Source organism: Neopelma chrysocephalum, unplaced genomic scaffold, assembly GCF_003984885.1.
Source record: "Neopelma chrysocephalum unplaced genomic scaffold, ASM398488v2 Primary Assembly neopelma1_44, whole genome shotgun sequence".
Lineage (NCBI taxonomy): Eukaryota > Metazoa > Chordata > Aves > Passeriformes > Pipridae > Neopelma > Neopelma chrysocephalum.
Genome location: NW_020897703.1, coordinates 13,648,919 through 13,663,299, shown reverse-complemented (window position 1 = coordinate 13,663,299; position 14,381 = coordinate 13,648,919). Strand labels below are relative to the sequence as shown.

At 36.4% G+C, this 14,381-nt stretch overlaps 1 protein-coding gene across 5 annotated transcripts in view; it reads left to right on the top strand.

Annotated features, from left to right (window-relative positions):
- The window catches only part of RAPGEF4 (Rap guanine nucleotide exchange factor 4), a 156,690-nt gene that overhangs the window by 110,000 nt on the left and 32,309 nt on the right, over nucleotides 1-14,381 (top strand). For all 5 annotated transcript variants that reach the window (XR_003533511.1, XM_027678542.1, XM_027678541.1 and 2 more), the window contains 7 exons: nucleotides 984-1,044; nucleotides 1,579-1,655; nucleotides 2,777-2,923; nucleotides 4,204-4,319; nucleotides 7,357-7,445; nucleotides 9,697-9,775; nucleotides 14,178-14,328. Coding sequence is in view for 4 of the 5 variants with exons in the window: in XM_027678542.1 (XP_027534343.1) it covers nucleotides 984-1,044; nucleotides 1,579-1,655; nucleotides 2,777-2,923; nucleotides 4,204-4,319; nucleotides 7,357-7,445; nucleotides 9,697-9,775; nucleotides 14,178-14,328 (720 nt within the window). In the remaining variant the exon portion in view is untranslated. The remainder of the gene's footprint in view (nucleotides 1-983; nucleotides 1,045-1,578; nucleotides 1,656-2,776; nucleotides 2,924-4,203; nucleotides 4,320-7,356; nucleotides 7,446-9,696; nucleotides 9,776-14,177; nucleotides 14,329-14,381) is intronic.

Sequence of the window (14,381 nt, the reverse complement as noted above, 5' to 3'; positions counted from 1 at the left end):
TCATCGCCTAAAATTTTTTTTCTATTTAAACAGTTGAGAGAATGGTGCAAAAATGCTACTAGTAAATATATGGTGGAGCCAGCTTTTGATCTGTATTTGGCACAGTTAAGTTACATGGTAGTACCTTTGAAAAAGGGATTGTCACCAGCTGACATTCTCCGAATACAAGAATCCTGCTGCTTGGAAATTTGCCTCCAATTTACCTTGGAGTCTTGTGGTTGTATGAAGAGATACATAAGGCACATAGAAAAACTCGGAATCTTATGAGGTTCCCAGTTGTTCTGCTGTTTTGTGAAAGTAACGCTAACAGTGTTTACAGTGACAAAAAGGAGTTGTAAACAGTGTCTCACTAGAGGCAACTGCCCAGTCAGTTGTAGGAGCCAATCACACAGAGCAATACAAACCCAGTGAGGAGCAGGCTGACACCAAGGGCATCATCATGTTCTCCAGTTCCTGGAAGAGGTAGTGAGGTGGATGTTTTGCCTGGAAGGGTGTCAGGCAGAGAGGAGACTCAGCCAGTCCAGGTGGCTGTTCCTCACAGCTTGACACAGCAGAAGCAGCCAGATTTACATCAGTAAGGGGAATGGTACTGATTTCTCAGGGAAAAACAGGAATATTTCCATGGAGTAACTGTCAATCACTAGCTATCTTCTGTAACAGATCACTATTACCATTTGAATTTTTCTGCCATGTTAATTGTTGATAATCATTTCACATATGTGTGTATGAAAAAACATGCAGAGACCCGTATCTTAGAGATGCCCTTGTCTGAGCCATTTGGAGCTAGGAAATGTATGCTCTGTAAAGCCAATCAGTAGGAATTAGGACATCAAGTGAAGCAGACCATTGCCTGGCTGCATGGCTCTCAATGACTGATGAGTGATGCAGAGGGAAGAAAAGCGGCAGTTGGACTATGTGACTTCCTCTCAGCAGGAGGAATAAGATACGTATAAAAACTATAATTTCTCTCTCTTTATTTTAAGGTAAAGCGAGAATTAGCAGGTGTCCTCATTTTTGAATCACATCCCAAAGCAGGAACGGTCTGTAAGTAAATGGAATCCTATCAGATCTTCTTTCTCATCTGTGGCATGAACATTTAAATTCTTAATGTTTAAATGACAAGAACAAAACTTGGATGCACTCTTCAAACTCGATTGGCACTTAGTGTTTAAAACCTAGGGTAGTAGGTGTTACTAAGTGCAGGGACAGTACCAAAATTAATTCTGTATCTTGGTTGAATGTATATATCACTTACAATTTGGGTGTATTTTTATCTAGAATTTTTGGTTGGACTAGTCTCTGTTTAAAGTGTATTTTAATATTATCCTATATTAAAAAAATCTTGCTGTACAAAATGAAGGATTTGAAATGTAAGATTACTCAGACCTGTAATACTGAGAAGCTTTATCAAATGAATGTCAAATTCAGAGTTGCTTTTAAAATCATAGTATGCCCTTTTACAAGGTAGATATTAATATGACTGTAGAGTTACATTGAATTTTACTGAATGCAGAATCTGGCCCATTTATATTTTGAATAACTCTATTCTCATCATAAAATCTTTTCTCTCTCTTGTAGTATTTAATCAGGGAGAAGAAGGTACTTCTTGGTACATTATCCTAAAGGGATCAGTAAACGTAGTCATTTATGGCAAGGTATTTTTTTCAGAAGCTATTTCATATGATTGTTATTATTGAAATTGTAAGAGTAAACTTTGAAGGAATATAGTTTAATTTAGAGCAAAATTGCTTTGTCTGACAAAACAAACAGAATGTAATTTTATTAAGAAATGATCCAGTGGTTTCACTGATTATACTTCCAATTGATTGCTCTATAATTTTGGGATATATTACACGGTTTCTGAATATAATCCATCAGAGTTACATCAGTTCTTTAGGACAAAGCAATTTGCTGGAATTTGGTGAATTGCCAGACTTCTGTCTCATGGGGGTTTTTGCCCTGTCCCTTTACTGCGATATTGTCATGCATTTGTATGACTAACTTTTCTCATACATGTCAGGCATGTCTGACAGAAGTACTGCTTTGTGGCTAGTGGTTCTCAGGTTGGATGAATCCTTCCAAATTTATGCCAACTCTTCATTTTACTTAAGCTGTAGACCAGAAAGCATCTCTAATAAATTCTTGCTTACGAGAGAGATTTTTCAAAGAAAAAAAATAGGATTTTGGTACACAAAAATCCCTTGAGTCTTTAAAAATCTTTACTTTCTTGTTGATTTTTCATTTGGTGACTGCAAATTCTCCATTTGAATGCCAAGCATTTCACCAAAATCTAGCACAGGGCCTAGGTGCACAGTCTGTTTCTAAGTAACCCATATTTACCTACATTTTTCACATCACTGGGTGGGCCAGATTCTCTGTTACTGTAAATTGGAGCAAGTGGAGCACTGCTGTTGTACACCAGCTGAGGATGTGTTGTTATATGTTAGTTCTGCAAACTTGATTTTATTTTTTATGGCCTCTATAAATAAAAAACAAAACACCAAAGAACTTTCTGTCTTGAGCAGGACTGCAAGAGTCCTTCAAGCTGAATGTAATTTCAGAGAACAAGCCAATTCTTTTCTATTCTTGCCTTTCTTTAGTAATAGTAATAACCAGCTATCAAGTATTGTTTCCTAGTCATTATTCTGGCTGTTGATTTCCTGCCAAATAGATTTGTTTTGGTATTTGATTGTGAAGTCCAGTGTTTGTACGAGGACTTTCAATAGAATCCAGAGTAATGATGGGTTTCTGCATGTAAATGTTTTGCTCTGTGCAGGGTGTGGTATGTACTCTACACGAAGGAGATGATTTTGGCAAGTTAGCGCTTGTGAATGATGCTCCCAGAGCAGCATCCATTGTACTGCGTGAAGACAGCTGCCACTTCTTGAGAGTAGACAAGGAGGACTTCAACAGGATCCTTAGGGTAAGAGCTGCCCCAACAGCATGATATCAGAACTTGCAAATTTTTTTAGAGCCTGTCTTATTTCTATGAATATATTGATGTTGATAACCTTGTTTCAAGTATCCCTAATAATGGAACAGAGATGTAACAGTCTGGAAGATCAAGTAAAGAATATATTCATTGCCTGTCCTCATTTTCTGTTCCTAGCTCCGACATGAAAATGGGACCAAATGGAATCTTCTGTCTCTCATATTTCTGTGATCTAGAGTTCGCCCTGCTCAGTTTTTCCTTATGCTGCCCAGGATTTCTGGGTGATATTCCATCCAAATATTGAAATAAACCAAGATCACCCGTTCTCCCACACAGGTCATGTCAGGTACCTTAATCTCAATGAATTTAAGGCAGAATCAATTGGCAAATTGAGTAAGTTACAGATAAATACACAGATGTCTTTATCAGAGAACTCTAGAAAGATATACCCAGACTAATTTTACAGTTGTTCACTTTAGGGCAAATGTGTTCCAAAGTCCAACTGTAATTCAGTAAATACAAGCTCTTTTGTGTCCATTCATAGTATAGCAAGTCAAAACTAATGTCATCCTGTATTTGAACCTATATATGCCCAGTATTGCAGCAATAAAACCAGTCCAGACAGAGTACTCCACTAGAAAAATTACATAAGACTGTGATTACTGTACAAAAGGGAACAAGGATCCCATTGGCAGTAAGGCTGGGTTGGCCATGGAGACTTACAACTGATTAAGCTTTGGTCAATACTTCAAAGAAGATCCAAGTCCACGGTCTTACTGATTTTTACCTGTGTTTTTTGAATACACATTATATTTAATTTTTTTTCTTTTTCTACTGTGACCTGGTAGTAGAAAATGAACAGTTTACTGAGCTAAAATTTACTGTTCTTACATGCTATTTTCTCTTTTTTTTTTAAGCGAAAAGTCAGATTGTAGGTAATAATATTCATATATAAAAGTGGGGATAGAGATTATATTACATTTGGAAAGTTGTGGGGAGACTGTTTTTCAGAAAACTTTTTTTTAATTTCACACAGATGCAGATTTTTCACATCGTTCTTGCTCTAGTCTCTCCCACAATTGTCTGCCTCCTCCCCCAATGCCAGTGCTTCCTTCTTCATCCTGTGTATGAGGAAAACAGAATAAAGACAGATAAATACAGGGGGAAAGAACCAACAGCAGTCTTCATGTTTGAAAGTCATGCACTTTGTCAGAGTAACTAATCAGCTAAATCAAGTGCAGTTACATTATTAAAAGTACCTTGTCTTGCAGGATGTGGAAGCAAATACAGTAAGACTCAAAGAACATGACCAAGATGTCTTGGTGTTGGAGAAGATCCCAGCAGGAAACAGAATTTCTAATCAAGGAAATTCACAGCTGCAGCACAAGTATGTTTTCATTCAATAGTGCAAGTGTCAGACAATTATTAACCTTTTTAAATGGTGTTATTATCCAAACAATAGCATATTCCCTTTCTATGTTAGAATGCAGTGCATATGAAGTTTTCTTCTTTTTAATCATCAGTTGATCACATGCTGCATACTGGATAATATATCCGTTTCTTGCAGCACACCAGCTCTGTGTCTTTACACAGTAATTCTCTGAAGATCTCACTGTAAATACTTACCTTGTGTAATAATTTCTAAGTAGTCTAGGCAGAGAGAATGATGAAACCATACTAAGCTGAGCTGCTGTGTAAAAGATGTGAGGAAAATACACTGTTTTATTGTTAAGTACAGATATTTTTAGTTTGGATTTTGAGCTCTGGATTCTAATAAGAGTTTGCTAGGTACAATTTGTACACAAAACAAAGATCTCATGCAAGGAAAGTTGCAGAGCTTATTTTACACAATAGCTTAGCACTGTAATAACAATATTCACTACATTTTCCTTACTTTCTTACTGAAAGGGAAAAAGTACAATTCTGTTTGGATACTACTGTGATAAGAGTAGAGTGAGGCTATTACCATTTCAAATGTTGGTAAAACCCCTAAAGGCTTTGTAAATGCATTATTCGCAAATGGATGCACAGTTTTCTTCAGAAGCATTCAAAGAACTTCAACAAAATAAGCAACAAGAAGTTTTGAATCTTCTCCCTGAACCTCACTTTTTCTCAAAGAAAGAGCCAATTTACTGTGGGATTTTTTGGGTACACTTTTTATCTCATCTGGGATTTCATATACCTATTTTATCTGCATAACTGAATGCAAAGATTTATAAAGATCTGTGAAGGTTGAATAAATCATTCCTTGCATTTTATATACACATTTCACGTATTTCAGAAACTGCCATTTCATCTTGCACTTGATCTGTTAGAAAAGCAATCTATTTTACTAGGAAAACTCTTACACAAGTTTGTCTAAATGAGGGGAACCTGACTGTAGCCAGTGGATTTGCATCAGTGGCTGCAATACACGGCAACTTGGTCTTGGGTCTGAGGCATTCTTCATGGTTCCAAAAGTGAAAGTTTCATTTCAACATATTTGAAACACTGCCTTCCTTGCAAACTCTTTGCACCAGCATTATTTGTATTATTTAACAGTTTGTTCTTCAGACTTTGATAAAAATAGCCAGAAAAATTTATGGTAGATTGTTAAGTTAGGCTGTATTTTAGGTCTTACATTCCAGGAATATTTTCAGGTAAAGCTCAGAATTTCATTTCTGTAAATATTTTATTCATTTGGTCAGCTTTTGGGGGCTATCAATGTGTCAGCAAGGGAGCTTTTGCTGTTAACAATGACAAATAGACATAATCTACCCAAAAGAGGAAGTTACCTTGAAAGTTCACTATCTGCTTTTCACCAGTCAGATTACTTTGTTAATAGTGTGTTGGCAGTGTCTTTTTGTTTAAAGTCTTTCGAAATGAGTTCACTGGGTTTGAAGATGACATTTCTTTTGTTTCTTTTCTTAGTAAATAGTGTAAGTGGCTGCATTTATGCAGAGTCCAAATCAAAGTTCCTGATGTTTTTTGGTTTCCAGAATGTGTTATTGGAATGTGTTAGTTGAGTGTTTAGTACTTTTGAAAATCATTGTGCCCAAAACAGAGACCTAACAGGGACCTCTTCTCAGGAAGAAACTAATTTTCTTCATCTTAGCCTTGGGGAAAACTTCACTTTGGCAGCAGATTCTCTCAGTTACCATTTGGATTCCACTGCTTCCTCTACGGAGTCGTAGCTCCTACATAGCTCCCCAAGCCATGCTTTCAAAGAGTGACAGTTTCACTTCGAAGGACTAGCTCTGAAGTTATCACTCCCAAGATCTAACTCTTTATGGGTGATCACACTCATGCAGGATGAATTCAGCAGCCCTGCAAGTCACTTCACTGTTCATTTTCACTTTCATATTAAGAGTACTGCAACCTGTGATTTCTCTGCTTCACTCACTTAGATACTTGGTTAGTATCTCTGTGAGAATGTGCACTGGCTTAACAAGTGTTTGTGTTCTTGGGACATCAATACAGTTTTTCCAAAGGGATTGGCAGGTAAAAGAGCTGTGACGGTCAGTGCTCAAAGTGAGGAGGAGCTCCCAGGAGCTCGGCTCCACCACTTATTTCTCAGCAGGAGCAGAGTATCTTCACTTCTCAGGGTTTTTTCTTTCTTTTTTTTAAGTTTCATACTTTATCAGTTGAATTCCAAAAAAAAAAAAAAGAAAAAAATGCAAAGATTGAAAGAATGTAGGGAAAGATAAAAAATATCTGATCTGCAAGAAAAGAAACAGAAAAAGATGACAGGACAAGTTTTGCAATATCATATGATATTCTGCTAGTACTTAAAATCTTGCCAGTGTTTTTGCATGAAGCAAAAAAACCCTGGATATTGCACTAGTTCTCTCACCTCCCTAAATTAACTCCAGAAAATGGTATAATCCTAAGTTTATCCACTTGAAACACTTACATACTTTCTTACTTCAGCTATGTAAGGCATTGCACAAATTTGAAGATACAGTGTGCTATTTCATTATCTGCCTCCACCTTCTGAGACCAACCCCTGTCAGTGATGCTGAAGGAAACTATTTCCTTGCTCTGACACTAATACGCAGCAGTTCTTATTTCATGCTCATAGAAAGTCTTTTAAGACCCTTTAATGACTGCAAATTGCTATTTATTCTCAATGGAGGAGCATTTCTGCTTGCACTTCCCCATGTTTGCACCAGTGCAGCTCTGTGATTGTGGTGTAATTGTGGTGGTGTTATACTGGAGTACTTGTGCGAGGAGGGGGCTGTCATCTCACACTCCCTGAGCAGGGTGGAGAATGTTATTGCTACTATTTTACAGGGGAGAAGCGTTTTGTCCTAAGCACACAGAGATTCTGGTCAGAGCAGGTATTTGTACTCTGGCGCTCAGCATTCCTGGTCTTCTTGCTCACAATTATTTCTTGATTAGCTGTTTTGCCCATGAGATGCTAACTGCTTCTTTCCCTCCCTCAGGTATATTGTGATGTCAGGAACCCCAGAGAAAATTTTAGAGCACTTTCTAGAAACTATGCGCCTTGAAGCAACTTTAAATGAAGCAACAGGTATCAAAGGCTATTTTATTATTACTGCATAAGATGGCCTTGCTGGGGGAACACTGCAATGTGATGCTTTGAAAAGCACCTAAGTGGTAGTTTTTCCCACAATGAGAACTATCAACTGCTCTGAAACAATCCCAAGAAAACCTAGGAAATCTGGAATTAAAGATAACAATCCACTCCTCCAAGCCTGCTCTATCATATTTGTACTTTCAGGACATAGTAGAACAGCAAAATCCTCCAAGGTGCCAGACCACTAGTTATGACTTTAATTAGGCACAACTATAAGGCCAGGATAGAGCACACAATAATAATGGTACTCATACTTTTTGTTCTGGATATCACTTAATCCTATGAATTAGCTTGGTACCTCCAGATGTTGCATTATATGTTCTCAAATCTTCATATCACATTTAAGGTATCACAATTTAAATTCCTTGTTTGTGATACTTTCCCATTTGCAGGGAAAGAAAAATTGTTACTGAAAGGAGAAGAACTTAGCACACCATGGGCTGAGTGCCAAGAATGCAGGTTGCAGCATCTGTACTTAGTAGGCGGCTTTTCATTAGTGTAAAGACAACAGAGAATTTACATCTAGAGATGTAGATATTTGCTGACTTACTATTAGTAAGTATTGTAATTTCTAAAATGACACAAAAAATCCTCATAATTTTGATAAAGTAATGCAGAGACTTGTGTATTACGCTACATAATATTGCTTTTTCAAGTTCTTTTTACATTGCAGAAGTATATATTCAAAGATGTTCTTAAATCCAGTTGATCTGTTATTGACCTCATAGTATTGGAGAAACCTGTATAGTGGTCCCTAAAGGGTGGAATAATTGAAAAATTACAGAAATCCTTTTAAAGTGTGTGTTTTAACTATTTAAAAGACAAAAAAAAAATTCCTTTTTTTTTATATTATATTCATGTTTATTCATGTTATATTGGGATTTATATTCATGTTTATTAGGATTACAAACAATATTAATCTTTAAGCTTGCAGCTTTTTTATCACAAGTTCATTTTGCACAGTATGCATGTAGTATACATATTTCTAAAGCAAATAATTTTTAAAATATTTTAAAACTTTTCACCAAAACATTTCATTACAAGATTACACCTATATCCTAATGCAATACAAAGTGTCACAGTTCATAATGTTACTTTTAGTATGTAGCATCTCAGAGTGCTGGAAAATTGACTTACTGGTTTATGCATTCCTTTAATTTAAGAATATGTAAAAACCAGTTTGCTCTGGGTATTACACAAAGAAAAAGTGAGAGAAAACTCATCCTTCCAGATGTGAGTTTTGTCAACTGAGAGATATTTTCATATATGAATTATAGGAGTGGAAGCAATGATGTAATATTATATTATGCAGTTATCTCACCATATTTTTTCTGCCATCCCTTACTTATGGTGTTTATAAATGTTTCTGTTATCTCAAAAGCTGCGCTGTAGAAATTATACCCTGGGGTATTGTGTTTATTGTTTCTCAGTGATTCCATATAAGCCTGCCAAACTTATTCTGGCCTCTGCAACCAGGCTTTATAAATCCTTGTTGTTGTCACAAATACAGAGATAAGGCAAACTGGGATTTACACCAGTGCTACCACAGATCATTTTAATAGAAAAAAACAGCTTGCTGTTTTTTGCTAGAGAAAATGTCAATCATATTGTTTATGTATGTTTTAATGTAAGTGTAGTGGCTATGATACTTTTGAATCAAAATAAACCCAGAAATTTGACTATCCATTTACTTCTTTTAAGCATTCTGCTTGTTGGTAGGAAATCAGCTAAGAATTAAATTATTTGCCTTCTCCTGTGTAGTATACACTAAATCTGCTGTCTGATATTGTATTTCCTAAAGCCAAATGTAGCAGCTCTTTTTAGGTACCCATGTACCTACCCGTTTCTTTTTTGCACAGAACTCTACACTCGTACAGAAGTATATCCAAATATTTCACTTTAGCGGAGACTGGGTTTTTTTTGCTATGCCAAATTTCTCTTTGACATGGGCAAATGCCTGTTAATGTAAGTGCAATAAAATTAAAGACTAAGAGCTTAATATTTCAGCTCATATTTCTCCATTACCCATTTTTCAACTTAATGCCTACAAAAAAAGTGCAAATAGACCCCTTTATTATCTGCAGAGGGCTTGTAAGATATTTTAGCTGAAAAAAACCTCATCCCTGTGTTCCCCAAGCTGTTTGCAAAGGCTTAATTCACTGTTTTCTTTCTTCTCTTTTCACAGATTCTGTTTTAAATGATTTTATTATGATGCACTGTGTTTTTATGCCAAATAGTCAGCTCTGCCCAGCCTTGATGGCACAATATCCTTTTGTAAGGGAGAAGTTTTCTCTTTAGCTGCTATCTCTATCGGTGATGAGGTTGAAGCTTCTCTTTCTCAAGAAGTACATCACATTCCATGTAGTCTGTGCCTTGTGGGTAGGTTCTCAGTGTCGGACTAACAGCTGTCCGTAGCTCAACAACTCTGAAAGGGATAGCGTATACCCATGATGAGATACCATCCCAGACCATGAAAACCATAACTTTCCTGTGCTGATTCCTATTCCAAGGGAAATAAATGGACTGTCCCTCCACCATATAAGTGAAATTACATAAAAGTTTGGGTTACCCTTCCTGTATCCTTCCTGTCTTTCTTGGTTTTTGCTGAACTAAAATGCATCTGCATTTTAGCTGGGGTAGCTATGTCTTGGTGATTTCAGTGGCCCACTTTATGAATTACAGGCTGCAAACTGCGTCAAGCAAAAGGTTGCTTAAACTCATAGAATAATGGGTAAGTAGTTCCTAGGTGCTGTCACAAAATACTTATGAATAAAAATAGTGATAATCTCTAAGAATAGCCTATAGCAAATGCAAACAAACTGTAAAAAACTTCAATGGCGTGTGAATACTAGGAGATGAAATCTTTCCATGGAGAGCATCAAGAGCTGAAGTGATTCTCATACTGTCTGCATGTTTTACAGGAGTCTGAAATGTCCATCTGTCAATTACTGCCAGGTTATTTAGTTTGGAGAGCTGTTGTGCCCTGAGAGTTTTCCTTGTGCACAGTGACTTGAAGCTATCAAGTGACTGAAGCATTAAATAAACATATAATGTTTTGTGTTTTATAGAATTCTGACAGGGGCATAATAACTTCAATTCCCTATTTATTTGTTTAGAATCCCATTGGTGTGAAAGTGTGCTTTCCTTGAAGCTCAGCAGGGCGAGTGACATCTGGGAAAGCTCACCCCCTAAACCACAAAATAGAGCATTGTGTCCTTGTCTGGCAAGCTTGAGAATCCATTGTGTTCCTCCTAGCAGGAACAGTAATTGTTTTTAAAACCTTTGGACCCATGAAACTGGTCTGCAGAAAATTGTTCGTATACCTGAAACACATTTTCCAAGATCACATTGTTTTAGATATCAAAGGTATTATAAAATGCTGTTGCTGACAGCTTTGAGAGGGGAAGAAAGGGCAGCACTTTTAATGGTTTTGGGTTTTTTTTCCATGATTTATCTAGTCATATTTTTCAGTCAGTCCATTGGATATTCAGACTTGTCTAGCCTCAATTATAATAGTATACATCTGATATCCAATAACTGGGAAAATCAGACCCGTAAGAAAAACATACCTTATTGTTTATAGGGGAAAAGTGTTTCTGAAAATCAAAGTGATAGTGACACTTAAGGATAAATATTCATTTGTGATGAAATCTATTCTGGAGAGGAGGCTAAGACCATGGTCTTAAGTGGATCATGGCAGGCATCGTGCTAATTCTTTTCAAAGAGGAGGAGAGCTGGAAGTCACTGGTGTCCTGCTGCTTTAGTGTCAGCTTTTCCTAGAACCGAATTATTGTTTATTTGGTCCATTCTGAATATGGAAAAACTAACTGTGCTTTGTTGATTGTACCATTGAAATTTATTGTCAGAGTTGAAAGGTTCCTAACAAAGCTCATCTTTTTTGAGCAAAATCACTCCACAAAAATGTTTGTTGGTGCTATGTGACTAAGGAGAGATGAATTATGCTCAATGAGGAAACTAAAACAGAAAAAAAAGGAGAAGTAAGGTGATTCGTTTGGCAACTTTTGGCTTCAGCTCCCAATTTTGAATCAAAACAGGTCTATTTTCTTACACTCACAATAGCTGGAAACATGCAAGTGTGAGTAGAGCTACACCACTGTAGTGCTTTCAAGCATAGTACAGGGTATGAACTATTTGGAGTTTCACTTCCTTTATAGCAGCATTTTGTTGTCTGTAAGTTATTTTAATCCTGAAAGGAATGGACAGGTGCACCATTTTGTCTCAGAAACATTATTGCTGTCCTTTGGCACACTAGTCTTTTTTAGTCATTGAAGTACATGGATCCTGCAATATTAAAAAATCACATACTTCTTTTTTATAGGGAAGCAAAGGGTATGCTCTCCTGTCCTGGATCAGTCCCTGGATCAGTCAGGGACCAAGGCCCCTGTTTCCTTCTCTTCTTTACAGAGATGGAAATGGACAAATTCTCAGAGCTACAGCTTGTCAGAGGGAGGCAGGACAAAGCCCAAAAGAAAACTTGAAATAGAGCAGCACCTTCAGAAGTGAACTTGGGTTAGTGCAAGTTTGTGAGCATGTGTACAAGTGTGCATCTTTAAAGGACCACTGTCTAAATACTTATGAAATATAAACTCCTCTTTTGCTCTCTGTAGATGATGGTTCTTTACCATGCTTCTGTATGAGTGTTTTGTGAGCCTCCTTTACCATCATGCCAGCAAAATAGTTTACATTCTACTGTAGTAATGGGTGCTGATCTTGCACAGCCCCTGATATAGTTGTTTTCCTATAGGGGAGAACAGACTTCAGAATTGCTTCCATTTCTTAGCATATGTTAGAGATAATTAGAAATATATATATATTGAACTCTAAACATGTTGGTGTTGATAAATATTTTGCAATTATCTGACACTCGTTGCAAGTATACATGATAGTTTATTTCTGATTGCAGTCTGCAGTGAAGCTGCATCCTGTAGGTCCCATAAAAATGTGACAACCCTTCATTGACTTTCCCCATGATAATGTTAATAAAACTCAATATAAATGAGCAGTAAAAATACAGAAAAATACCAGTGCCTGTGGTGAGTCAGTTAATAAGAAAGTAAAAATACATTAAATAATTATAGCATTTGAAAGGTAAATATGGCATGAGAAAAATGACTCAGTAGAATATTAAACTTGCTCCCCGAGGCATTAGAGCACATAACTTACAACATATTATTTACTTTTTAGGACCTTTTGACTTACTGCCATAATTGTACTGATATGTTCAGTTCTCTAGTCATTTTAAACCTTTTCAAATGAAAGTAAAATGCAGATTTCTGAAAGTTTGTCAGTCAAATGAGTGCCCCAGTAACTCTGGTAGCATGTCAAATCCTTCCAGGGATTTTGGGCAGCAGGATCATTTGGAAAGTGTGAGTTAATACATACTTTTCCCCATTATATTTTATTAGTAGTATTTGTTAGATAAATGCTTCTAAATTAAAAGCTTAAAATAAATATCTTATATAATTTGGATTCTTCATTAATATTTTTATTTTCTAATTAATATTTCAAAATATTTTGTTAGAGCAACTGAAAGTGCACCTTGAAAGGATGCTGGACTTTGCTGTGAATGAGTGTCAGTATTTTATGTGTTTCCATGTAATTGGGAATAGTATTATTCATAAGAATCCAGAATCAGAATTCTGATATCTGGGAAGCCAAGTTGAAGATGCAATTGCACTCATTCTATGCTTACTTCACATTCAGCTATCAGTTTATTGGGAAACATTTTAAATATATATTGTTATCCTCTGATCAGTGAGAAGTAGACACAAATTGTCATATCCTGTTTCTGCTAGGGATTCTTCATTTTCACAGAGGTTAAAAGCTCAAATTATCTCAGTTTATTGCCCATTGTGCCTTTATTTTTTCTTGGTTTCTTCTTTCAATTAATGTTACTTTTGGCCTTTTAGCTATTTGCCTATTTTTGTAATGTTGACACTTTATCATTAAAAAGGTCAATGAAATGTTTCCCATTTTTTCTTATTGTTCATCACAAAATAACTTTCCCAAAGTATTGCGCCCTAAATACGCTTTATTTGATGTAGTAGAAACAACTGATTTCCTCGTAACGATGAGGCTACTACAGAATTTATTATTTTACCTTGTGTCTCTATAGTCAGTTTTGCTTGTAAACTTCCAGGTCCCCCTTCCATAATGGTACTGAGGTTCACCTTGAGTTACAATAACTTGTAAAAATAAAAGAAATAACACTGGTAGTTCATTACAGTAGTCTTCATGAAAAATGAAAAACTGAAATTGTTAATAAACACCAAGTGACATTTTTCTTTTTCTTCAACTGTTTGCGAAGAGGAACAAGGAGATATATCCTTCTTCAGTCTCCATGGTTAATCCTCTTCTTTGTGGTTCCAAGTGTCATTTCTGTTCTGCTCCCCTACAGCAACCACCTCTGTGATGGGATTGTGATCATTCCTGTGCTCTTCAGAGAATTCACTGTCTTTTTACTTTTTAGTATGAACGTGAAAGATTTGCAAATCAGTGTGCTAGTGAATGTCATAATTTAAAAGTATATATTAGAAAGTTATGTTGGAACACCCTGAAAGTGATTTGTTGGAAGTCAGTTGTTTGTGAGTTCATACTGGTTTTGATATTTTCAATCACTGAATATTTTCCTTGACACCATGGCACCTATCATGCCCAGCCTTCTCAGGGTACAGAGCAGGAGAAAATGGATTATGCCCTCAACAATAAAAGGCGAGTCATTCGGCTGGTTCTGCAGTGGGCTGCTTTATATGGAGATTTACTACAAGAAGATGAAGCAGCAATGGCCTTTTTGGAGGTATAAAGGAATAGTCGTATCACTGTACTGAAAAGTACCTGCCAAGCAAAATA